The sequence below is a fragment of the Lithobates pipiens genome, unplaced genomic scaffold, assembly GCF_037356315.1.
Source record: "Lithobates pipiens isolate NorthernLeopardFrog02 unplaced genomic scaffold, aLitPip1_a1.2 Scaffold_19, whole genome shotgun sequence".
Taxonomy (NCBI): Eukaryota; Metazoa; Chordata; class Amphibia; order Anura; family Ranidae; genus Lithobates; species Lithobates pipiens.
The window spans coordinates 588,172,547-588,199,559 of record NW_027507764.1 but is presented as its reverse complement, the minus strand read 5'-3'; the positions used below and the strand labels follow the sequence as shown (position 1 = coordinate 588,199,559).

General features: G+C 48.7%; 1 protein-coding gene across 1 annotated transcript in view; it reads right to left on the bottom strand.

Annotated features, from left to right (window-relative positions):
• NBEAL2 (neurobeachin like 2) overlaps positions 1-27,013 on the bottom strand; it is a gene marked incomplete at its 5' end in the record, with an annotated part of 127,811 nt that overhangs the window by 13,703 nt on the left and 87,095 nt on the right. Inside the window, 13 exon segments of the mRNA XM_077493540.1 lie at positions 1,139-1,255; positions 1,344-1,438; positions 3,903-4,075; positions 8,844-8,953; positions 9,102-9,191; positions 9,701-9,817; positions 11,422-11,519; positions 12,610-12,727; positions 12,808-12,917; positions 15,255-15,385; positions 15,470-15,610; positions 18,050-18,174; positions 21,943-22,038. Coding sequence (XP_077349666.1) covers positions 1,139-1,255; positions 1,344-1,438; positions 3,903-4,075; positions 8,844-8,953; positions 9,102-9,191; positions 9,701-9,817; positions 11,422-11,519; positions 12,610-12,727; positions 12,808-12,917; positions 15,255-15,385; positions 15,470-15,610; positions 18,050-18,174; positions 21,943-22,038 — 1,521 coding nt within the window.

Here is a 27,013-nt window from a genome sequence, read left to right as displayed (position 1 = left end):
AGTAGTTTTTTTTTATTATTATTATTTTTTTAGGTGCCCCACTGGGGTACTGTCTCTAGGCAGGATGGGGTCCATGTCCCCAGAAGAGATGAGGTCCTTTTCTCCAGGGCAGATTAAGTTACTGCCCCCAGGTGAGAAGGGGTCCCTGTCCCCAGGGGAGGAGGGGGTCCCTGCTCACATGTGAGAAGGGGTCCCTGTCCCCAGGGGGAGATGGAGGGGGTATGTAATGGTGTGTGGGGTCCTCTCACTCACCATGACCAAGCTGCAGGCCGCGCACTCATCCATGTTGGCCTGGGCTCCATCCAGTGTGCTGGACGGGCGATCAGCATATCTCCCAGAAAGACCTTTCATCATCTGTGTATGACGGGGGAGGAGGGGGGCTGGCAGACAAGCCTGCAGTGTCCTCCGGGGGGCTGGCTCTCATAGGGCTGCACTGCATCTGTGTGCTCAAAGTTTGTTTGTCCCGGGAGAAGTATGCAGTGCAGTGTGGGCCGGACTCTGGCTGGGGAGAACAGACATCGGACTGAGCGGCAATGCATGGAGCAGGAGAGGGGTACTCTGAGGAGCCGGCCGAGGACACAGGTCATGCGGGGAATGCACAACTAAAGAGCAGCCAGTGCGATAGTCGAGCATGGAGCTCTGCTAGTCACCCTCCACCCACCCGTGTGCATGGTGCACTGGTACCCCTAGCTGCCTATGCTGCTGCCGGCCATATGCAGAGGGGGCTGCATGGGCCCCCTGCATCACAGGGCCCAGTTGCAGTCGCAACTGCTGCACCCCCTATAGTTACGCCCCTGTCCTCTGACATTCAGACTCCTATTCTTTGATTGCTGTTCCTCGGAAATGATGTTCTGTACAAGGAAGGCTGAGGGTGTCCGGCCAAATTTGGGACATTTTAGGGCAGTTGGCTGGGTACCCATATCCCTAGTCCAAGAAAGACTTCAAAGTTAGGAAGGTGACCATTGTGATTATGTGCCCCTCCCCCCCAATCCTTGCTCACACTGTTCTATATATAAAAAGGAAAGCACGTGAAACAAAAATGACACTTATGAGAGGTCAGACAGGAGATTTTTTCCATGGCAAACAACCATGGCGGACAGGATTAGCCAGGATTAGAAGGTTATTAGGTTATTCCCACCTTAGAACCAGAGACGGCCATGTCCAGCTCCGTACTGATTGCCACGCACGTGACCTCGTCGCTGTGACCATACAGCACCTGCACAGGCTTTGGGGACAGTCCGTAGGAAAAGCCGCCCTGGAGACGGGAACAAAAACTTTTATCAGCAACGTGCAATCTGTACATTACATGTGTGATGGAACAGGGACCTTATCCTGAGCCTCACCTGCTGAAGAACCTCCCACACCATGCACGTGGTGTCCCGCGAGCCGGAAATGAGGTACATACCGCACAAGTCCAGCGCCAGACATGTCACCACATCTAATACAAAAATCTGAGTCATGAACATGGAAATGACCATTACACAGTATCTAAACCTATGAAAATGATGCAATATATTGCGGCTTCCTTCTAGCTGTGTAGTACTGAGGAGATTTTCCTTCACTTCCTTTCCTTGGGACACAATAAGTAGTGAGAAGAATTCCTTCCAAACTGAGGGGAATCATTTTTTGTAACCAAAACAGGGGTCCCTATTGAAAGATTTCACTCACCAGGGCTGTCTTAATGCATGGCCACCCCTGGGCACTGCCCAGCACCCCCGTGATAATCTTGCATTATATCATACTTGCCAACTGTCCCGGATCTACCGGGACAGTCACGCTTTTTACTAAGCTGTCCCGGGATGGCCGTGTCTTGGGCAGCGTCTCAGTAATCTGGGCTGCAGGGACAATCGGAGCTAAATCTACAATCGGAATGACATCTTCCTCCTGGTATTTAAGGGGCTTTGCAGGGGTTAAAGGAAGAACCCCTGAGATGGAGCATCTTACTACTGCTGCTTAAGTGAGCGGGATGTGTACTGTGCTGGTTACATGGGATGAATACGTGAGGCGGGCCGGCGGGGATCGGAGAAGTACACATCCTGCCCACACAAGCAGCAGCAGTAGTAAAATTCTCCACCTTGGGGGTTCTTCGTTAACTCATGCAAAGCACTGGAAGAGCACTGGAACCTGCAAGCGGAGAATGTTAGGGGGGGGGGGGGGTGGAGCGGTCATTCTGATTGTAGACTTAGCCCAGTGACAGCCTGCCAAAACAATAAAATCTGTGACAGAAGCATCCCTGTGCTGCTCTGCTTGAGGCCATATCTATATTATACATTACCCCCCCCCCCCCCCCCACACACACACTTACTACAGCAGGCTCTGGCAGGCAGCTCATTGATGGAGGTGGGGAGGAAAGGCTTATCAATGGGGGTGGGGGGGCTCACCGATGGAGGTGGGGGCTCATTGATGGGGGTGGGGAAGGGGGGCTCACTTATGGAGGTGGGGGCAGGGAAGGCCTCATTGATGGGGGTAGGGGCAGGGAAGGCCTCATTGATGGGGGTGGGGGAAGGAAAGGCCTCATTGATGGGGGCTGGGGAAGGGAAGGCCTCATTGATGAAGGCGGGGGGAAGGGAAGGCCTCATTGATGGAGGCGGGGGGAGGGAAGGCCTCATTGATGGAGGCGGGGGGAGGGAAGGCCTCATTGATGGAGGCGGGGGGAGGGAAGGCCTCATTGATGGAGGCGGGGGGAGGGAAGGCCTCATTGATGGAGGCGGGGGGAGGGAAGGCCTCATTGATGGAGGCGGGGGGAGGGAAGGCCTCATTGATGGAGGCGGGGGGAGGGAAGGCCTCATTGATGGAGGCGGGGGGAGGGAAGGCCTCATTGATGGAGGCGGGGGGAGGGAAGGCCTCATTGATGGAGGCGGGGGTAGGGAAGGCCTCATTGATGGAGGCGGGGGTAGGGAAGGCCTCATTGATGGAGGCGGGGGTAGGGAAGGCCTCATTGATGGAGGCGGGGGGAGGGAAGGCCTCATTGATGGAGGCGGGGGGAGGGAAGGCCTCATTGATGGAGGCGGGGGGAGGGAAGGCCTCATTGATGGAGGCGGGGGGAGGGAAGGCCTCATTGATGGAGGCGGGGGGAGGGAAGGCCTCATTGATGGAGGCGGGGGGAGGGAAGGCCTCATTGATGGAGGCGGGGGGAGGGAAGGCCTCATTGATGGAGGCGGGGGGAGGGAAGGCCTCATTGATGGAGGCGGGGGGAGGGAAGGCCTCATTGATGGAGGCGGGGGGAGGGAAGGCCTCATTGATGGAGGCGGGGGGAGGGAAGGCCTCATTGATGGAGGCGGGGGGAAGGAAGGCCTCATTGATGGAGGTGGGGGGAGGGAAGGCTCATTGATGGAGGTGGGGGGAGGGAAGGCTCATTGATGGAGGTGGGGGGAGGGAAGGCTCATTGATGGAGGTGGGGGGAGGGAAGGCTCAATGATGGAGGTGGGGGGAGGGAAGGCTCATTGATGGAGGTGGGGGGAGGGAAGGCTCATTGATGGAGGTGGGGAGGGAAGGCTCATTGATGGAGGTGGGAGAGAAGGCTCATTGATGGAGGTGGGGAGGGAAGGCTGTCCGGGGCCACAAGTGAGTAAACTTGGGCAGGCAGGGGCCCCAGTGCATTACTTTGCCCAGGGGCCATGATGCTATTAAGGCGGCCCTGCCCCTCAATTCCTCTTCTGGCGACGACTGTAACATTTTGGATTCTCCATCACTTTTAGTCCTTCTGACAACATGGCCAAGACAGAGACAGGAGATCCAACCCTTCCCCTGCTCTGTCCCAAAACATTTGGCTCGGGATACACTTAAAATTGATTGCTCTTCAGCTGACACTAAAAAGTGACCTGCCAATAAAGTCATTGGAAAATACTTCTACACATCTTATCAATTTCTCTCCATATGGTCTTCATGGTCCACCAAATTACCAATGTGTCGGGTGATGTGGCCGATGACTTTCCCTTTGCTCAGGGACGTGACGCGGAGGCTGTTGTCCCAGTGTCCTCCACTGAACAGTAGTTTGGCATCATGAGAGACGACCAGAGTCATGGAAGAAAGTTCGGCCCCCAGGGCAAAGGGTCCAAGGAGGAAGCGTTGTGTCCTGGAAGAGATCCAACCTCATTTATCAAATGGTGAAGATACCCCCCACCAACAGTGGACACCACCATTACATACATGAATGTGGTGCAACTTACTTTATTTCCAAGGGCTTATATTTTTTTTTATTCAACTTTAGAGTAGAAAAAAAAAAAAAAAAAAGAAAAAAACACATCTTTACCCAAAGGAGGAGCTAACAGAATGGGAGGAGCTCCAACCATGAAATTGCATCACTGCAATTGAAAAATGGTCAATTAATTCTCACAATGATAAAAACAATAGAGTATCAATGTAAGATTTTGGCTCTAATCTCCAAAACCGATTTTGATGGCTTTTTACTGGATTCTGGTCACATGACCAAAAAACTGGTCACATAATTTGTCTAAAAAAAAATAAAATAAAAAAATAAAAAATAAATTAAAAAAAGGATCATAAATATCAATTATAATAAAACAAAAAGTTTAAATTGGTCAATGATAAAGATGTGCATGAGACAAAAACCTGTTTGGTTTCGCTTCGGATTAATTCGTTAAAAATTTTGTTTCATCACATTCATTATGTTCAAACAATTTCGTATTTCGGAATTCGTTTTATATATTCAGATTCGTTTTGTATATTTGTTATTTTCAAATCGATTCGACATGAACTTGAATTCGAAAATGGAAACATATTGCAAATAAATACAGCAAGGTATAAAAGTGAAATAAGGAGGACGATTCCTACTTTGGCTGCTTCATAGAACAGAATGGTAAAGAATGGAATAGAATAAAACATAATAGAAAAAAAAAAAAATAGAACACAATAGAAAATAAAAACAGAAAATAATAAAATAGAATAGAAAAAGGGAACAAAAAAAATAGAACACAATAGAAAATAAAAACATAAAATAATAGAATAGAAAAAGGGAACAAAAAAAAATAGAACACAATAGAAAATAAAAACAGAAATTAAAATAAAATAGAATAGAAAAAGGGAACAAAAAAAAAAATAGAACACAATAGAAAATAAAAACATTAAATAATAAAATAGAATAGAAAAAGGGAACAAAAAAAATAGAACACAATAGAAAATAAAAACATAAAATAATAAAATAGAATAGAAAAAGGGAACAAAAAAAATAGAACACAATAGAAAATAAAAACAGAGAATAAAATGATAAAATAGAATAGAAAAAGGGAACAAAAAAAATAGAACACAATAGAAAATAAAAACAGAAAATAAAATAGAATAGAAAATAAAGGAAAAAAAAAAAAAAGTATAGAAATAATAGAACAGAATAGAACTAATACAGCAGTCTTCCGAAATTTGAATTTGTTCAATTCTATTCTTTTGTATTTTTTTTTCTATTCTCTATTCTATTAATTTCTGTTTTATTCTATTCCTTTTTTTATCCCATTCCATTCAATTCTAATCTTTATCAAATAGTCTGTTACATAGTTAGTCTGGTTGAAAAAACGGACTCAAGTCCATCCAGTTCAACCAATATTCTATTATGTTTTATTCTATTCTGTTTTATTCCATTATATTCTTTTCTATTCAAGCAGCTTAAGTGTGAATCATCATCTTATTTTACCGTAATACCTTCCTGTATTTATTAGGGATGCACCAAAACCATACAAGTACCGATACTTTTTTTTTTTTCTTTTCTTTATTTAGTACTCGCCGATACCAATTACCGATACTGACTGCAACTGTTCTGTTTACGCTTCAGCTGTCAGCAATGGTACAAAGCTTTGAAAGTTATTTACAAATTAAATAAATGTTTTTTTTTTTTTTTTTATGTTGCGTTTTTCAATGTGAAACGCGTAAATCTATGTTAAAGATGTTAAAATATTTTATGAACAAAGCAAAAAAAAAAAAAAAAAAAAAAAAAAAAAAAGATTATTCGTTTCTAAAATAGAAGTGAAAAAATAAAATAAAAATCAGCAGGGCAAAAATTATTAAATGGAGAAGAGTTAATTAAGGCCGATTAGAGTAAATTAAGGGTTAATAAGGGGTTAAACAGAGGACCATTTATATACATTTCTTTTACTTGACAGGCTGCTTTAAACTGACTTCATCTGCAGATGGAAGTTCATCCTCCTTTGATCTGTAGATGAATAAACAGAACGATACAAAAGCAAACAATGTTTCTTTTCATCTTTCTGTTTCAGCAGCTATGCAATGTTGTTGATAAACATCATGGCTGCTTTTTTTTTTGACAGCTCCAATTGACTTCATTTACACTTCAACTGTCAACAGGGGAACCCCACTGATAGCTGAATGAGTCTTCGGTTGTTAAGGACATGGCAGACCTCCTCCTTAACAACCAGTAATTGCCATCATTTTTTTCATTTACATTTCAGCTGTCAGTGAGGGAATCCCGCTGACAGTTGAAAGAATTGAAAGTCTGAAAATATCAGTTTTAGGAGCATTTGCACAAGTACCGATACTGCTTAGTATCGTCACCGATAGCGGTATTGGAGCAACCCTAGTATTTATTGCAATATGTTTCCAATTCAAATTTATTTTCAAATTCGAATAATTCGTTTCATCATTTATTTTGGATTTCTTGAAATCAGTTTCAGAAGTTCGGATACATTCAAATCTACGAATAACTAAAATTTTGTCCGAATTTAGACTCATACCAAAACGAATCACAGATGTTTAGTCAATGTCCCAGATTTAGAGGGGACGCCTGGAGAGGAGAGCACTCAAAGGAGGGGAGGACAGTCAATGAGAACGGGGGGGAACACTCAGGAGGACGGCGGGGGTGTGGGGGAACACTCAGGAGGACGGCGGGGGTGTGGGGGAACACTCAGGAGGACGGCGGGGGGGTGGGGGAACACTCAGGAGGACGGCGGGGGGGGGTGGGGGAACACTCAGGAGGACGGTGGGGGGGGGGGAACACTCAGGAGGACGGCGGGGGGGGGGGGGGGGAACACTCAGGAGGACGGCGGGGGGGGGAACACTCAGGAGGACGGGGGGGGGGGGAACACTCAGGAGGACGGGGGGGGGGGGAGAAACACTCAGGAGGACGGGGGGGTGGGGGAACACTCAGGAGGACGGGGGGGTGGGGGAACACTCAGGAGGACGGGGGGGTGGGGGAACACTCAGGAGGACGGGGGGGTGGGGGAACACTCAGGAGGACGGGGGGGTGGGGGAACACTCAGGAGGACGGCGGGGGGGGTGGGGGAACACTCAGGAGGACGGCGGGGGGGGTGGGGGAACACTCAGGAGGACGGCGGGGGGGGTGGGGGAACACTCAGGAGGACGGCGGGGGGGGTGGGGGAACACTCAGGAGGACGGCGGGGGGGGTGGGGGAACACTCAGGAGGACGGCGGGGGGGTGGGGGAACACTCAGGAGGACGGCGGGGGGGGGTGGGGGAACACTCAGGAGGACGGCGGGGGGGGTGGGGGAACACTCAGGAGGACGGCGGGGGGGGTGGGGGAACACTCAGGAGGACGGCGGGGGGGGGTGGGGGAACACTCAGGAGGACGGCGGGGGGGGGAACACTCAGGAGGACGGCGGGGGGGTGGGGGAACACTCAGGAGGACGACGGGGGGGGGGGGAACACTCAGGAGGACGGCGGGGGGGTGGGGGAACACTCAGGAGGACGGCGGGGGAACACTCAGGAGGACGGCGGGGGAACACTCAGGAGGACGGCGGGGGAACACTCAGGAGGACGGCGGGGGAACACTCAGGAGGACGGCGGGGGAACACTCAGGAGGACGGCGGGGGAACACTCAGGAGGACGGCGGGGGAACACTCAGGAGGACGGCGGGGGAACACTCAGGAGGACGGCGGGGGAACACTCAGGAGGACGGCGGGGGAACACTCAGGAGGACGGCGGGGGAACACTCAGGAGGACGGCGGGGGAACACTCAGGAGGACGGCGGGGGAACACTCAGGAGGACGGCGGGGGGGGTGGGGGAACACTCAGGAGGACGGCGGGGGGGTGGGGGAACACTCAGGAGGACGGCGGGGGGGTGGGGGAACACTCAGGAGGACGGCGGGGGGGTGGGGGAACACTCAGGAGGACGGGAGGGGGGGGGAACACTCGCAGAGGACGGGACGGGAGGAACACTCGCAGAGGACGGGACGGGAGGAACACTCGCAGAGGACGGGACGGGAGGAACACTCGCAGAGGACGGGACGGGAGGAACACTCGCAGAGGACGGGACGGGAGGAACACTCGCAGAGGACGGGACGGGAGGAACACTCGCAGAGGACGGGACGGGAGGAACACTCGCAGAGGACGGGACGGGAGGAACACTCGCAGAGGACGGGACGGGAGGAACACTCGCAGAGGACGGGACGGGAGGAACACTCGCAGAGGACGGGACGGGAGGAACACTCGCAGAGGACGGGACGGGAGGAACACTCGCAGAGGACGGGACGGGAGGAACACTCGCAGAGGACGGGACGGGAGGAACACTCGCAGAGGACGGGACGGGAGGAACACTCGCAGAGGACGGGACGGGAGGAACACTCGCAGAGGACGGGACGGGAGGAACACTCGCAGAGGACGGGACGGGAGGAACACTCGCAGGGGACGGGAGGAACACTCGCAGGGGACGGGAGGAACACTCGCAGGGGACGGGAGGAACACTCGCAGGGGACGGGAGGAACACTCGCAGGGGACGGGAGGAACACTCGCAGGGGACGGGAGGAACACTCGCAGGGGACGGGAGGAACACTCGCAGGGGACGGGAGGAACACTCGCAGGGGACGGGAGGAACACTCGCAGAGGACGGGAGGAACACTCGCAGAGGACGGGAGGAACACTCACTTGACGTTGGAGACAGTGGGGTCCTTGGTGAAGCTGAAGTAATTGGAGAAGTTCCTGTCATAGGGCAACCACCCATGAGTCCCCAGAAGTCCGTTGGCACTAACCGTGACCTATTGGATACAAGGCAACCATTACCAACCACAATGACAACCAACTACGTGGCTCTCTGGTGTACGAGGACCACAGATGGAGCTGCATTAAAACAATCCATATCCAAACCTTTCACCGAATAAGAGGCGCTGATGTCCAATAACTCACCAGAACGTCCGGAGAGCCCTGAGTCATGAAGGAATGAGCCTGATTTTTGGGGACCACCATCAGGACAAGGGGGACCTCTTCCATCATTCCCTGCAAGACCGACACATTTATTATTATTAACACAAGAAAATGTCATTAGTATGTGGATGAAGGGGGAGGGGGGACCAGACAAGAAAGAATAACAGAGGATTAAACTTCAACTTTACTTCACCTATCACACCAGAATCGCACAGGAATCGCACAGGAATGAGCTCCACGTTGATGTGAATTCCCCTGCGGTGCAATTTTGCTGCCCATTCATTCGAATTGGATGCGGATCGCACAAAAAGTAGTGCATGCGCCACTTTTGAAAAACAATGCAGCAAATCCCATGCAGTACTGTGCGATCTGGTTTCCCGCAAATGCACCGCTTGTGATCTGCATTTGGGGTGCCATTAACAATGTATCGGTACCTTCAGCAGAATACAAAGGCGGTGAAGCTTCGAACGTCGTGCGGGTGTATGGAACGCGTCTTTCCCACACAGCGTTTCGAATAGCAGAGAGCGGACAGCGCTCAGCAGAGGGAGAAAACAGATCAATAAATCGCAGATTCTCCTCACCTCCACAAAGAACGTTTTCAGCTCCGATAATTTCTCAAACAGATTGGGAGAATAAGTGTCCATCCGGGACAGGCGCCGAGCTGCACTCGCCGCAGAAAGACGTGCTGGGTGCGGCTCCTGGCAGGACAGAGAAAAAAAAAGAAGTGTCAGGGAAAATAAATTGACATCCAGCAACCTAAACCAATCATAATTCAATTTACATTAAGGAAAAATTAATAGAAAATGAACATTGCAGATACAGATCACAAAACTGCTGAGAATTAATTCAGTTTCTACCTATTGTCCCGCTAGATGTCCCCTTCAGAACTCTGAAATTTGGTAATTTTGCGACACGTGGCCTGGGAGCACCGGTGCTCCCGGTAACTCCCCGGTAGAAGGTTCCAGAAACGCCAGATTTTTATCAGGGGTAGCTGTGCTATTCAGAAAGAGTGGGTGCAAGTTTGGAGTCCGTAGCACATTTATGGCGTTATTGACCAAGAACCGTTACTCGCCATAACATGGCCACGTTTCCCCATAAGCGGCAATGTTAAATCTGTGTCCTAGGTGTACCAATTTGGGGAGACGGTACCCGCCGGCCGTCAATTCCATGGGCCCCTAATTTCTACCACATATACCCAAGCGTCTCCCCTACAAGTGTGCATAGTTTGGTGGCCCTAGACCCAAAGGCCGGAGAACCATCCCATCCCAAGCTGGCCAAGTTTCCCCATAGGCAGCAATGTTAAATCGGTGTCCTAGGGTGAACCGCATTTGGAGTCGGTACAGGCTGGCCATCGGTTCCCCGGGCCCCATATTTCTACCACACGTACCCAACAGTCTCCCCTACAAGTGTGCCGAGTTTGATGGCCCTAGACCCAAAGGCCGGAGAACCATCCCATCCCGTCCCAAGCTGGCCAAGTTTTCCCATAGACTCCAATGTTAAGCCCTAATTTGTTCGGGTAAGGGGAGCGGTTAGGGGCGGTACCGGCCGGCCATAGGTCCCCTGGACCCCAAACTTGGGAGTCGAGTCCCTCGACATTAGCCCTCCATCCTTCCGGTGTCGGTATATTTTTAAGACCCATGGCGCCGGAGATCAGTGTGCATGTTTTTACCGGGGTACCGAATACCGGTCCCACGGGGGGGGGGGGGTCTTATTTTGCTGGAAAGCGTTGGGGCTGTCTGAAATGACCCCTAGAGCTTTCCACGGTTAACCCGGGCCAAGCTACACCGGTTCAAAGTGCGGTTTTCCGGTAACCGAAAAGTTCCGGTACCAGGGCCAAGCTCGGAGGGGAGGTACCCCTAGATGTGCCCTAGAGAACCCTGAAGTTTGGTCATTTTGTGTCACATAGCCCAGGAGCACTGGTACCGTTAAAGGAGATCTGGGCCCTGCCCCATGCTGCAGGTGCACAAGGCTCTCCTCCATGGCGTAGGCGTGTAGGCCCCCACCCCTGTCCACGCCGCGGGCGTGCGTAGAGCATCCGTCCGCGGGCGTGCGTAGAGCATCCGTCCGCGCCGCGGGCGCGCGTAGAGCTCCAACCGCGCCGCGGGCGCGCGTAGAGCTCCAACCGCGCCGCGGGCGCGCGTAGAGCTCCAACCGCGCCGCGGGCGTGCGTAGAGCTCTCTTTGTGCCAAGTGTAAAGTCCCCCCTATGTTGGGTGGAGTCTTTTTTTTATGTTCTGCGTAGATTTTTTTTATATTACCAGGGGTTTTAGTGTTACAAATGTTGGTTTAGTCCTTGGACATACCTTGAGAAGCTGGCACGGAGTCTGACCAAAATTGCTGATAATTCCCTCCAGCGCTTTCCTCTCCGTCTCATCCGCAATGGCATCCAGATCCACCACACCTGAACAGAGGAGATAACCGGTCAGACACGCAAAGCCAGACAAACGAGTATAGTCATATTCATACTGGCTGCTTTATGGTATGATTTACACAACTGCCTGTTCTTAGACAGTACAGTCAGAATCCTTTCTGAACAATCTGTCATCTGGCCCCTTCCTCCCCAGCCTGACATTCATTGGATTTCAGTTTTAATCTTGGAGGCTCAGCATTACATATGGGCATTACCTAGGGAACCTGCCTAGGAACCCCCAACACTGCCAGATTGACACTCACCCATCAAGGAATTTGGATCTACTCATGGTTTCTGTTTGTTCCCCACCACCACCTTGAAGTGTTGGGTGTCCCCACCTTGGCTTGTTCACATTCCTCCATTTACAATCCACATAATAAAACCAGTGAAAACCCAACAGGGATGGTGAAAGCCCCTTATAGGAGGCACTGCAGACCCCGGGAACACAGGGCACCGAGGGGGGTTTAACTCTCCAGCATCCACCAAAGAAATTAAAGTATCAGTTTTAGATCAACTCAGAAGCATCTCCTCATCAGGCAAGTTGTCTCCGATTGAAACCTCAGATGGATCCATAGACTTTAAAGACACTGTCCAGCACGTCAGTCATTTGTAGTTGAACATGTGACCCCTCAATGAGGTATGACACAGAGAGCATAGGAGGAGAACCGAGCTTCATACATCAGAGGGACTTCAGTGAGCAGCTGGTACGGCTAACCACAGAGGAGATGGAGGAACAACCATTCCTCCATCTCCTTTGTGAAGAGCGATCCCGTTACAGTTTCAAAGCTGTCACTTTCTGGCTGTTACAGTCAGAGTAGCAGCTAACCAAACACGATCTATACTTGGTTATTTGCTTAGGAAGGCAGGGGAGACATTGGCGGGTCTAACAGATTCCCTGATGTCTCCATAAAGAGTACCTGTCTCTGCCCAAAGCCATCACAAGTAAGGCTTGTTCGAAAAAAATAAAATAAAAAATAAAAGTTTAAAAACTGCCCCAGACGGTTAAAGCGAACCTGCCCCTGCCCATTTCCGTTATCTCTAGATTAAAGATGAAAACAAATTCCACCGCCACACGTCTCACCTTCGTAAGTGCAATAATAAAATACATTCAGGGCCTCCACAGCGGCTTCACCCCTCTGCTTGTAGCCGAAAATCAGGTCTATCCACTCGTGGAGATGGGCCGACACATACTCCGATTCCTGGCGGAGACAAAACAAAGGTTATCGGTGCTCATCGCTAGATAGGACGTATTTACCCAGAGTCACCACGGTGAACCCACCAAGGCCTTCCGGTGCTTGTAGATCAAATCTTCCCTGGATGAAGCCCATCGCGGTAGAACCACGTCATCCACCTTCCCGTTGGACATCTGCAGGTGGCCCAGATCAAAACCTGGAAATAGAGACAATCCGGGTGAGATAACTCCATAGACATGAATATACACCTACACCAACCCCATACACAGGACCGTATGCCCCAACATTTTATCCTCCTTGCCAGCAAAAGGGGGCCTACCACAGTTCTGAGGTTTAAACAGCTCTGCCGCACAGGACAGGAGCCTTTTTTTTTTCTGTGCTACAGTTTCACTTTCACTTACAGATCTCTTTCCCACCCCCAACCCCTCTTCTCCTCCTATCAGCATTATCCCTTATTAAAACTTCAGCACTGCCCCTCAACTAAATTGGCTTTGGGAAAAGCAGACCCTGCTTTCTCCCAATTTGAATCCTGCTGCATGGGGATTAGTCAGACTGGCCGACATGCCCACCCCCCCATCCCAACTTGACTGAAGAGGCACTAGGCAGAAGCCGCACGCGCCTGCGCGCCGCTGTCTACGGCGCATGCGTCGTAGACAGCGGTGGCTTTCTTTTTGTAAATATCTCCTAAACCGTATAGGTTTAGGACAGGGCTCGACAAACCCCAGGCGCCAGGTCGCCAATGCGACCAGAAATCGCGACCTGGCACCTAAGCTGCCACCAGCCCACTCACTATCGATGCCCCAGACATGCAGCAGCATTAACACTGACTGCCGTCCTCCTCCCTCCTTCACACTCTGTAGCACCGCGCTGTGTGTAAAACTGACACGCAATGGAGAGAGGAGGATCTGTCAGCCTGATGTCGGGGTGGGCGGGACCCGGCCGGGGTGGGGGCGGGACCAAGCAAGCTATCAAACACCAGCCAATGGGATCTGGGCGGGCCGCTACGTGTATGTGGCCCGCCCCTTTTCTTAAGCAGCCCAATCGTTGGCTGGTGTTTGATAGCTGCTGAGTCCCGCCCACCCCGGCCGGGTCCCGCCCACCCCGACATCAGGCTGAAATCTGACATATCCACCTCTCTGTTACTTGTCAGTTTCACACCCCGGCAGGGTCCCGCCAGCTCCTCTTACATTTCAGTAACAGAGTGCTCCGTGTGAAACCTGCCAGTGCCAATCAGTGCCACCAATCAGTGCCAACCAGTGCCACCTCCAATCAATACCACCTGCAACCAACCTGTGCCACCTGCCAGCGCCACCGCCAATCAATACCACCTGCCACCACCAACCAGTGCCACCTGCCACCAACCAGTGCCACCACCAATCAGTGCCACCTGACACCGCCAATCAGTGCCAGTGCCACAAATCAGTGCCACCTGCCAGCAGCAACCAGTGCCATCTGCCACCACAAATCAGTGCCACCTGCTAGTGCCAACCAGTGCCACCGCCAATCAATACCACCTGCAACCACCACCCAGTGCCACCTGCCACCACCCAGTGCCAGTGCCAATCAGTGCCACCTACCAGTGCCACCTGTCAGTGCCGAGTGCCACCGCCAGTCAGTGCCACCTGCCACCACCAATCAGTGCCACCGCCAACCAGTACCACCTACCAGTGCCACCTGCCACCACCTACCAATGCCACCACCAACCAGTGCCACCTGCCACCGCCAATCAGTGCCACCGCCAATCAGTGCCACCGCCAATCAGTGCCACCTGCCAACACCAACCAGTGCCACCGCCAATCAGTGCCATCTGCCAGTGACAACTAGTGCCATCGCCAACCAGGGCCACCTGCCATCGCCAACCAGGGCCACCTGCCATCACCAACCAGAGCCACCTGCCATCACCAACCAGAGCCACCTGCCATCACCAACCAGAGCCACCTGCCAGTGCCAATAGTGCCACTTGCCAGTTCCAAACCAGTGTCACCTGCCAGTTCCAAACCAGTGTCACCTGCCAGTTCCAAACCAGTGTCACCTGCCAGTTCCAAACCAGTGTCACCTGCCAGTTCCAAACCAGTGTCACCTGCCAGTTCCAAACCAGTGTCACCTGTCGGTGCCATCTGGCAGTTCCACGTGCCTTCCAGTGGCAACCAGTGCCACCTGCCAGTGCCAGCCAGTTCCATCTGTTGCCAGCCTTACTCTTTCTGGTCAGCCCATACCCCTGATGTAACAGCGTTTCAATGGAGTTATTGACTGGGTGCTCCATTGTGAGTTAGGGATAGGGGGTGAAAATGAGTGGCCTTACCCCGGGAGCTGAAAAAAAAACTGGCTCCTAACTTTTTAAACTGGCTCCTAAATGCAAAGCAAATTTGTCAACCCCTGGTTTAGGAGATATTTCTTGGCCCTACAGGCAAGCCTTAATCTAGGCTTACCTGTAGGTCAAAGTGGTTTGTAAGGGTTTACAACCACTTTAAAACCATTTGGATCTTCCATGGCTAGTCTCCCAGAGTCTCCCTTAGTAGCCGCGTTCTCCTACCATTGGCATTCTCCAGGAATTCGGGGAAATAGAAGAACTCTGGGATCAACTCCTTCACATCCACAGGGTTCTCCATGCGGGCTTGCCAGGCGGCGCGGATGGAGTGGAACTGACGGTCCGAACAATCAAACCTATAAAAAAAGATAGATTAGTACATGTGACAGATTGATAAGTACCCACTGCGTTCCCAATTAGATGCCCCGCCCTCCACTCACCGTCCGCTCTGCAGCTGGATGTGCAGGGTGGTGAACGGCTCCATCCGAATCATATAATGCATCACCCCCGCCGCGTTTGAGTAGTGGGTCCCGTAATGGAACTTGTCAACCGTACCAGTGGGGTCCTCAAAACTCTCATACCTGCCAAAAGAAATAGATAATAACTCCCTCTCTTCTTCCGGAAAAAAACAAAAGGCACATAAAAGAACACAGCGTTGGATAGTTCAATGAGGTACCCGATGGTCAATAAAAATAATATTGATAATGGTCAATAGGGATGGGCGAACGGTTCGGACCAACTTTGGTTGTTCGAAGGTTCGGTGAACAACGAACATTATGGGGTGTTCGCGGCAAATTCGAAAGTCACGGAACCCCGTTAAAGTCTATGGGACACTAACACGAAAAACCAAAAGTGCTCATTTTAAAGGCTTATATGCAAGTTATTGTCTTAAAAAGTGTTTGGGGACCCGGGTCCTGCCCCAGGGGACATGGATCAATGCAAAAAAAAAAAAAAAACTGCAGTTTTTTGGGGAGATGCGATTTTAATGATGCTTAAAGTGAAACAATAAAAATGAAATATTCCTTAAATATCATGCCTGGGGGGTGTCTATAGTATGCCTGTAAAGTGGCGTATTTTCCCGTGTTTAGAACAATACCACAGCAAAATGACATTTCTAAAGGAAAAATTGTCATTTAAAACTGATCGCGGCTGTAATGAATTGTCGGGTCTCAGCAATATAGATAAAACTCATAGAAAAAAATGACATGGATCCCCCCCCCCCCCGTCCATTACCAGGCACTTTGGGTCTGGTATGGATATTAAGGGGCAACCTGTGCCAAATTAAAAAGTAAAAAATGGCGTATAGCACCCCCCCCCCTCCCAAAAGCCATACCAGACCTGAATAAAAGGGGAACCCTGTGGCAAAATAAAAATAAAAAAAATGGCATAAGGGTTCCCCCCAAAATCCATACTAGAACCTTATCCGAGCACGCAACCTGGCAGGCCGTAGGAAAAGGAGAGGGACGAGAGAGTGGCTCCTCCCCCTCCTGAACCGTACCAGGCCACATGCCCTCAACATGGGGAGGACGCTTTGGAGTAGCCCCCTCAAAGCATCTTGTCACCATGTTAATGGGGACAAGGGCCTCACCCCCACGGCCCTTGCCCAGTAGTTGTGGGGCTTATCAGAATCTGGAAGCCCCCTTTAACAAGGGGACCCCCAGATCTCACCCCCCCCCCCCACCCTATGTGAATTGGCAACGAGTTCATTGTACCCCTACCATTTCACAAATAAAAGTGTGAAAAATAGTAAAAAAAAAGAGGAGACACTTTGGGACGAATCTTAATAAAGGATTTGTCCAAAAGTGTCTATCTTTTTTAAGATACAAAAATAAAAACGTGTCACGATGTAAATCCACCTCATGCCGCCCAACGACCCGGAAAAAAAAAAAAAGCTTCAACAGCTCCGCCTCCATGGGAGTCTCCCCCCAAGTGATACTTCTTCTCGGTGACAGCTGTTATATAGCTGAGGGCGGGGCCACTCAATGATGTAAACTGGTGACCCCAGCCTTTCCCTGACATCACATGGTGTCAGAAGGGGGGGCGGGGTCGCCTGTTTACCCAGGGGTGTTCGGTTCATCCTTAATGGTCAATAAAAATAATAGCTGGTCAACAGCCGATGCTCATAAAAGAACTCAGCGAAGGATAGTTCAATGGAATATCAAAGATTCAATTCCACCCACAAATGGACCACTACTGCTGTCTGGTTGGCCAAGGCATCTGCTCATGCCTTAACCACTTCCGGACCGCCGCACGCCGACATACATCCTAAGTTTGAAGCAAGATATATTTGTTATGGCAGCAGCTACCGTTTCCCCGAAAATAAGACCTAGTGTGATTGTCGGTGTTGGCTGCAATATAAGCCCTACCCCCCAAATAAGCCCTCGTTTTTGGAGGTATTGCAGGTATAAGATATCCCAGGATGCACTGGGAAACCAAAAAGACGTCATCACAATTCACTTCCGGTTCATGTGTATATATTCTGGTAGTGTCTGGTGCAGATGTCACATCTGGTGTGCAATATGGAGCAGCAAGAAGGTGAGCAGGGTCCAGAGTGGAGCAACCAACAGATGATACACACATGGTGTGCAACATGGGAACGCTATAGCAGAGGCGAGCAGGGACCAGAGAGAGAGGACTGAGTGGCAGAGGAGCAATATAAGGGGAGGAGGGCCAGAGAGGGTGGAGGATCAGCAGAGGTGGGGGGTTACTACTGAGTGGGGGATCAGCAGAGCTGAAAGTTAATATTGAGCAGGGGATCAACAGAGTTGGGGGTACTACTAAGCAAGGGATCTAGGATTTCACCTAACCATGGTGAAAAATGGTTGCATTATACGGGTTAACAACAGAATATACCAAAACAAAATTACTCGATTTGGGTGAAGTGGTGCTTTAGGTGCGGTTTCCCTTCTACTGGAGGCTCTTAGTGTTTCCAGGTCTGCTGTGGACCTCTATTCTCTACACCAGTTGCTAAAATAAAGTGGAGAATCTCGCTTTCAGCATTTGCTGGTCTGAAGACTTACTTCTCTTTCACCTGTCGGGCGTGCCGCTCATTTACCACCCCGATGGGCTTGGAGAGGTCACGGAATACCTCGGGGTTATCCAAGTCCAACGTTTCTGACATATAGTCCTGCAGAATCCAGGGGAACTAGAAGAAGAACAAATACAAACAGTGATATAAAGTGATACAAAAAACTGTGATAACAACAGTCTAGTGATATAAATATCTATATAGAGGAATCGGGACCCCCTTCCTCCTGCTGGTGACCCCTCTAGTGATATAAAGATCTATATAGAGGAATCAGGACCTCCTTCCTCCTGCTGGTGACCCCTCTAGTGATATAAAGATCTATATAGAGGAATCAGGACCTCCTTCCTCCTGCTGGTGACCCCTCTAGTGATATAAAGATCTATATAGAGGAATCAGGACCCCCTTCCTCCTGCTGGTGACCCCTCTAGTGATATAAAGATCTATATAGAGGAATCAGGACCCCCTTCCTCCTGCTGGTGACCCCTCTAGTGATATAAAGATCCATATAGAGGAATCAGGACCCCCTTCCTCCTGCTGGTGACCCCTCTAGTGATATAAAGATCTATATAGAGGAATCAGGACCCCCTTCCTCCTGCTGGTGACCCCTCTAGTGATATAAAGATCTATATAGAGGAATCAGGACCCCCTTCCTCCTGCTGGTGACCCCTCTAGTGATATAAAGATCTATATAGAGGAATCGGGACCCCCTTCCTCCTGCTGGTGACCCCTCTAGTGATATAAAGATCTATATAGAGGAATCAGGACCTCCTTCCTCCTGCTGGTGACCCCTCTAGTGATATAAAGATCTATATAGAGGAATCAGGACCTCCTTCCTCCTGCTGGTGACCCCTCTAGTGATATAAAGATCTATATAGAGGAATCAGGACCCCCTTCCTCCTGCTGGTGACCCCTCTAGTGATATAAAGATCTATATAGAGGAATCAGGACCCCCTTCCTCCTGCTGGTGACCCCTCTAGTGATATAAAGATCCATATAGAGGAATCAGGACCCCCTTCCTCCTGCTGGTGACCCCTCTAGTGATATAAAGATCTATATAGAGGAATCAGGACCCCCTTCCTCCTGCTGGTGACCCCTCTAGTGATATAAAGATCTATATAGAGGAATCAGGACCCCCTTCCTCCTGCTGGTGACCCCTCTAGTGATATAAAGAACTATATAGAGGAATCAGGACCCCCTTCCTCCTGCTGGTGACCCCTCTAGTGATATAAAGATCTATATAGAGGAATCAGGACCTCCTTCCTCCTGCTGGTGACCCCTCTAGTGATATAAAGATCTATATAGAGGAATCAGGACCTCCTTCCTCCTGCTGGTGACCCCTCTAGTGATATAAAGACCTATATAGAGGAATCGGGACCCCCTTCCTCCTGCTGGTGACCCCTCTAGTGATATAAAGATCTATATAGAGGAATCAGGACCCCCTTCCTCCTGCTGGTGACCCCTCTAGTGATATAAAGAACTATATAGAGGAATCAGGACCCCCTTCCTCCTGCTGGTGACCCCTCTAGTGATATAAAGATCTATATAGAGGAATCAGGACCTCCTTCCTCCTGCTGGTGACCCCTCTAGTGATATAAAGATCTATATAGAGGAATCAGGACCTCCTTCCTCCTGCTGGTGACCCCTCTAGTGATATAAAGACCTATATAGAGGAATCGGGACCTCCTTCCTCCTGCTGGTGACCCCTCTAGTCATATAAAGATCTATATAGAGGAATCAGGACCCCCTTCCTCCTGCTGGTGACCCCTCTAGTGATATAAAGATCTATATAGAAGAATCAGGACCTCCTTCCTCCTGCTGGTGACCCCTCTAGTGATATAAAGATCTATATAGAGGAATCAGGACCTCCTTCCTCCTGCTGGTGACCCCTCTAGTTATATAAAGATCTATATAGAGGAATCAGGACCTCCTTCCTCCTGCTGGTGACCCCTCTAGTGATATAAAGACCTATATAGAGGAATCAGGACCTCCTTCCTCCTGCTGGTGACCCCTCTAGTTATATAAAGATCTATATAGAGGAATCAGGACCTCCTTCCTCCTGCTGGTGACCCCTCTAGTGATATAAAGACCTATATAGAGGAATCAGGACCTCCTTCCTCCTGCTGGTGACCCCTCTAGTGATATAAAGACCTATATAGAGGAATCAGGACCTCCTTCCTCCTGCTGGTGACCCCTCTAGTTATATAAAGACCTATATAGAGGAATCAGGACCTCCTTCCTCCTGCTGGTGACCCCTCTAGTGATATAAAGATCTATATAGAGGAATCAGGACCTCCTTCCTCCTGCTGGTGACCCCTCTAGTGATATAAAGATCTATATAGAGGAATCGGGACCTCCTTCCTCCTGCTGGTGACCCCTCTAGTCATATAAAGATCTATATAGAGGAATCAGGACCCCCTTCCTCCTGCTGGTGACCCCTCTAGTGATATAAAGATCTATATAGAGGAATCAGGACCTCTTTTTGTGTAGTGAAATCACAGTAAACCATTTCTTTCCAGGAGAGGAGCCGGTACAACAGTGCAAGACTGAAGAGAGGACAGAAATCAGATTTAAATACTGCCTATACTGCATCTAACTTATGTAATACATTTAAAAAACTGATCATATTCTGCTGGAAGAAGTCACCACATGTATATATTTAAGCCCTGGCCCATCGCCCCAACCCATGTGATTCCAGGTGGACAATTGTGGTGCAGAAAGGGCGTGTGTAGGAAGTTTCCTGCTGCCGTCATTGTTCTCAGTCCTGGTCTGAGGCCATCTATCTACAGTGCAGACACAGGCTGAATAAAAACAGTGCAGGGGCATACGTACAGGGGGGGGGTCACCATTGCGACCCGACACCCTGCTCTAGGGAGCCTGTGCGGCCTCCCTGTATGCCTGGATAGGGGGGCAGTGGCATGTAGAGGAACCCATCCCTCCATGTATTTGCTGAATGCCCGCTTCTCCTCCGTTCTCTCTTGTAGTCATTCACCAGCTGCAAGAGAGAAACGGAGGGTATCGGCTCCTCCACATCCCGCTCCCGCCGCCTCCATAACCCTGTCCTTGTATCCCGGGCCCCCGTGTGCTTCCCTGGCCACCTCCCTCCCTGCAGCACTACTGAATTTGTGTCATTTAGCACCCCCTTCCTTGTCTTAATGAATAGGGTCAGAGATTGGTACTAATCACTGATTTTTGTTTTGTTTTACTCATTCTTAGCAGAGGCATAGTAAACTGTGATTACTATGCTTCAGATTATGAATGGGAAGCTCCGTACCGAGTTATCCCTGTTCATTCTGTGTAGCTGAGGCTGCAGAGAAAGGGACTGATGAATCTGTCCTCGCTCACAAAAGTGAGACATCAAGGGTCTGTTTAGACCCCTGATATTTCACCAAAACCCCCAGGGGGGGGGGGGGGGGTGTTCTCAAAACGATGTAAAAACAAAAAAAACAAAAAAAAAAACAAACAGACAGACAACCACAGTTGCAAAGGTCGCACTTGCGACTGGGCTTTGGATTTCCGCCATTATGGGGGGCTCCCCCAAGACGGCAGGAAGGTGGCGCATTGCGGGGCTGGAATAAAGAACCCCACAATGGTTGTAAAGGGCCCCAGACGGGGGGTCCCTTCATGGCTTCTTGCACCGGGGGCCCTAAAGGTTCTAGTTATGCCTCTGAAACAGTGCAACTGGATGGGTCTCTAATGACTGTGAAAACTCTTAAAACAAAAGAAAACTAAAATTCTTATGGAAGGGGTTACATTTGCAGAGCAGCTTAATGCCCCTGGAAATACAAATGTAGGTTTTCCTACATCACTCCATTTACGTTCAAATTAAAAAGAAAGAAAGAAAAAAAAAGTCAAGGAAGAAACCGGACGGGACTGTCTGGCACTCACCACTGGGTACTGTGACAGATCGTTGTAGGTCCTCCCGGCAATTGTATTCAGTTGCATCAGATACTCGAAGTTGGAGATCTCCCTAAATACCCATTTCTGGGGGACAAGAAAATCAAGGAGGTGAAAAACAAAATTCCAAACTGTGATCAGTTCAGCAAACAGAATTCTGAATGTGCAAAGTACACCTAAGGCTTCATGCACACGAGACGCGGTTAAACGCGCGTTCAGAGGCAGTTGGACACTTTTTTTTCAACTGCCCCTGAACTCATTGAATGTTCTCCTATGTGTCCATGTACACAGTCTCATTTTTTTTCCGTTTTTATGCAGTTGTGTTTAACCTCGTTTTTAAGAAGCAAAAAAAAATGGGTTCAGACGCAAAAGTTTTCCACGTTTCAGACACAAAACGAGTCAAAACGCCGGTACCGCGTTTTGCTGCATTTTCATTTATAAGCGTTTTTAAAGGTGACCTATTTTTTTTACATTCAAAATCTCAAAAATGATGGCAAATGATAAAAAAAACATTAAAAAAAATATTTTTAACAATTACTATTGCAAGTGGACAATCCACAACTTGTGGCAAGTGACATGGCAGGTGGACAATCCACAACTTGTGGCAGGTGACGTGGCAAGTGACGTGGCAGGTGACGTGGCAAGTGGACAATCCACAACTTGTGACAGGTGATGTGGCAAGTGACGTGGCAAGTGGACAATCCACAACTTGTGGCAGGTGACATGGCAGGTGACGTGGCAAGTGGACAATCCACAACTTGTGGCAGGTGACGTGGCAAGTGGACAATCCACAACTTGTGGCAGGTGAAGTGGCAAGTGACGTGGCAAGTGGACAATCCACAGCTTGTGGCAGGTGACGTGGCAAGTGACGTGGCAAGTGGACAATCCACAACTTGTGGCAGGTGACATGGCAGGTGACGTGGCAAGTGGACAATCCACAACTTGTGGCAGGTGACGTGGCAAGTGGACAATCCACAACTTGTGGCAGGTGAAGTGGCAAGTGACGTGGCAAGTGGACAATCCACAGCTTGTGGCAGGTGACGTGGCAAGTGACACACTAAATAAAAGTACACTGCTGCTCTCACAGCTGCTGCTACTCACTCTTGTCTCACAAAATGGCTGAAATAGTTAATACTGTTTTTTTGAGCTTGGGGAGGGTGTATGATGTTAGCTTAACCACTTTCAGACCGGACCATTTTGCTGGTCAAAGACCAGACCACTTTTTGCGATTCGGCACTGCGTCGCTTTAACTGACAATTGCGTGGTCATGTGACGTGGCTCCCAAACAAAATTGACGTCCTTTTTTTCCCCCACAAATAGATCTTTCTTTTTGTGGTATTTGATGACCTCTGCGGTTTTTATTTTTTGCGCTATAAACAAAAATAGAGCTTCAATTTTGAAAAAAACGCATTATTTTTTACTTTTTGTTATAATAAATATCCCCCAAAAATATATAAAAAACATTTTTTTCCCCTCATTCCCTCAGTTTAGGCCGATACGTATTCTTCTACATATTTTTGGTAAAAAAAAAAAAAAAATCGCAATAAGCGATTATTGATTGGTTTGCGCATAAGTTATAGCGTTTACAAAATAGGGATGGTTTTATAGCATTTTTATTAATAATTTTTTATTATTTTTTTTTTTACTAGTAATGGTGGCGATCAGCGATTTTTATTGTGACTGCGACATTGTGGCGGACACATCTGACATTTTTGACACATTTTTGGGACCATTGTCATTTATACAGTAATCACTGCTATATAAATGCAGTGATTCCTGTGTAAATGACACTGGCAGTGAAGGGGTTAACCAGTGGGTGGCAGTGTAGGGGTTAAGTGTTCCTAGGGGTGTGTTACTAACTGTGGGGGGGTTGGGCTTTCATTTAGTGAACACTGATCTCTGCTCCAATCACATGGAGCAGAGATCAGCGTCACTAGTTGCTAGGCAGAATGGAGAAATGTTGTTTACAACGGCACTTCTTCATTCGGCCGCTCCGTGAGACGATCACGGGGATGCCCGCGGCGATCGAGTCCGCGGGTCCCGCGACCGGACTCACGGAGGTCCCGACCAGCACGGGAGCGTGCCGCTGCCGGCGCGCTCCCGATGGCGGGGCGGCAAATTTAAAGGGACGTACATGTATGCCCATTTGCCTGCCCGTGCCATTCTGTCGACGTACATCGTCGTGCGCTGGTCGGCAAGTGGTTAACTAAACGCTTCTAGATGCAAACGCGGTAAAACGCTGCTAAATCACGGCAAAACGGGCGTTTCTAAATGCCGGTTTCAGCTTTTAAAAACGTGTCCAGCAGAGTTTGCACCGGCGTCTCGTGTGCATGAAGCCTAAACCTGAAATATCCAAACTTAGTATATGTGGGGCTTTTTATCTCTAGGAAAACTTATAAAAAAAAAAAAAATGTATCAACTGGTATAAAAAGTATCAAATATATCAGCCAGTATTAAATCTATCAACCGGTATCACCTAATTGGACTAGGGAGAGACAACCATCTGAGAAACAGATCTATCCTATCTTAGAAAACTCCAGATACGCCAGATCAGCCTTTCAACCTATTTACCACAGAGGAGCCTCACAAATCATTTTCAGGTCTTGCCAAAAACAATTTATTGAGGATCAAAAGGGAAGAATGACCCCCCCCCCCCCCACCATTTCAGTTGTCGTCAGAAAGTCAACTCTTACAGACCACAAAAAGGGTCATTGGTGTAATGCTGCTGACGCAGAAAATGGCATTGGCCTCAGAATTAAGCAGGTACCACCAAAAAGCAACCAGTGGAGGAGCCCGAGAGTCCCACCGATCCCCGATTGGGAATGGCTGCTCAAGATCAACCATTCCATACCGTTCCTCCAGGGATTGCTAGATATTCCTTGACCATTGCCCAATTGACCTCACCTATGGTGGCGCCAACACCACTTGGCAGGGCAAGAGACATAGCACCATAATCTTTGTAGCTTCTTCCCACTGATCACCAATGTAAGGAACATTCTTCTCACTGATCACCAATGTAAGGAACATTCTTCTCTCTGATCACCAATGTAAGGAACATTCTTCCCACCGATCACCAATGTAAGGAACATGCTTCTCACTGATCACCAATGTAAGGAACATTCTTCCCACTGATCACCAATGTAAGGAACATTCTTCCCACTGATCACCAATGTAAGGAACATTCTTCTCACTGATCACCAATGTAAGGAACATTCTTCTCACTGATCACCAATGTAAGGAACATTCTTCTCACTGATCACCAATGTAAGGAACATTCTTCTCACTGATCACCAATGTAAGGAACATTCTTCTCACTGATCACCAATGTAAGGAACATTCTTCTCACTGATCACCAATGTAAGGAACATTCTTCTCACTGATCACCAATGTAAGGAACATTCTTCCCACTGATCACCAATGTAAGGAACATTCTTCTCACTGACCACCAATGTAAGGAACATTCTTCCCACTGATCACCAATGTAAGGAACATTCTTCTCACTGATCACCAATGTAAGGAACATTCTTCCCACTGATCACCAATGTAAGGAGCATTCTTCCCACTGATCACCAATGTAAGGAACATTCTTCTCACTGATCACCAATGTAAGGAACATTCTTCTCACTGATCACCAATGTAAGGAACATTCTTCTCACTGATCACCAATGTAAGGAACATTCTTCCCACTGATCACCAATGTAAGGAACATTCTTCTCACTGATCACCAATGTAAGGAACATTCTTCTCACTGATCACCAATGTAAGGAACATTCTTCTCACTGATCACCAATGTAAGGAACATTCTTCTCACTGATCACCAATGTAAGGAACATTCTTCTCACTGATCACCAATGTAAGGAACATTCTTCTCACTGATCACCAATGTAAGGAACATTCTTCTCACTGATCACCAATGTAAGGAACATTCTTCTCACTGATCACCAATGTAAGGAACATTCTTCTCACTGATCACCAATGTAAGGAACATTCTTCTCACTGATCACCAATGTAAGGAACATTCTTCTCACTGATCACCAATGTAAGGAACATTCTTCTCACTGATCACCAATGTAAGGAACATTCTTCTCACTGATCACCAATGTAAGGAACATTCTTCTCACTGATCACCAATGTAAGGAACATTCTTCCCACTGATCACCAATGTAAGGAACATTCTTCTCACTGACCACCAATGTAAGGAACATTCTTCCCACTGATCACCAATGTAAGGAACATTCTTCTCACTGATCACCAATGTAAGGAACATTCTTCCCACTGATCACCAATGTAAGGAGCATTCTTCCCACTGATCACCAATGTAAGGAACATTCTTCTCACTGATCACCAATGTAAGGAACATTCTTCTCACTGATCACCAATGTAAGGAACATTCTTCTCACTGATCACCAATGTAAGGAACATTCTTCTCACTGATCACCAATGTAAGGAACATTCTTCTCACTGATCACCAATGTAAGGAACATTCTTCCCACTGATCACCAATGTAAGGAACATTCTTCTCACTGATCACCAATGTAAGGAACATTCTTCTCACTGATCACCAATGTAAGGAACATTCTTCTCACTGATCACCAATGTAAGGAACATTCTTCTCACTGATCACCAATGTAAGGAACATTCTTCCCACTGATCACCAATGTAAGGAACATTCTTCCCACTGATCACCAATGTAAGGAACATTCTTCCCACTGATCACCAATGTAAGGAACATTCTTCCCACTGATCACCAATGTAAGGAACATTCTTCTCACTGATCACCAATGTAAGGAACATTCTTCTCACTGACCACCAATGTAAGGAACATTCTTCCCACTGATCACCAATGTAAGGAACATTCTTCTCACTGATCACCAATGTAAGGAACATTCTTCTCACTGATCACCAATGTAAGGAACATTCTTCTCACTGATCACCAATGTAAGGAACATTCTTCTCACTGATCACCAATGTAAGGAACATTCTTCTCACTGATCACCAATGTAAGGAACATTCTTCCCACTGATCACCAATGTAAGGAACATTCTTCTCACTGATCACCAAT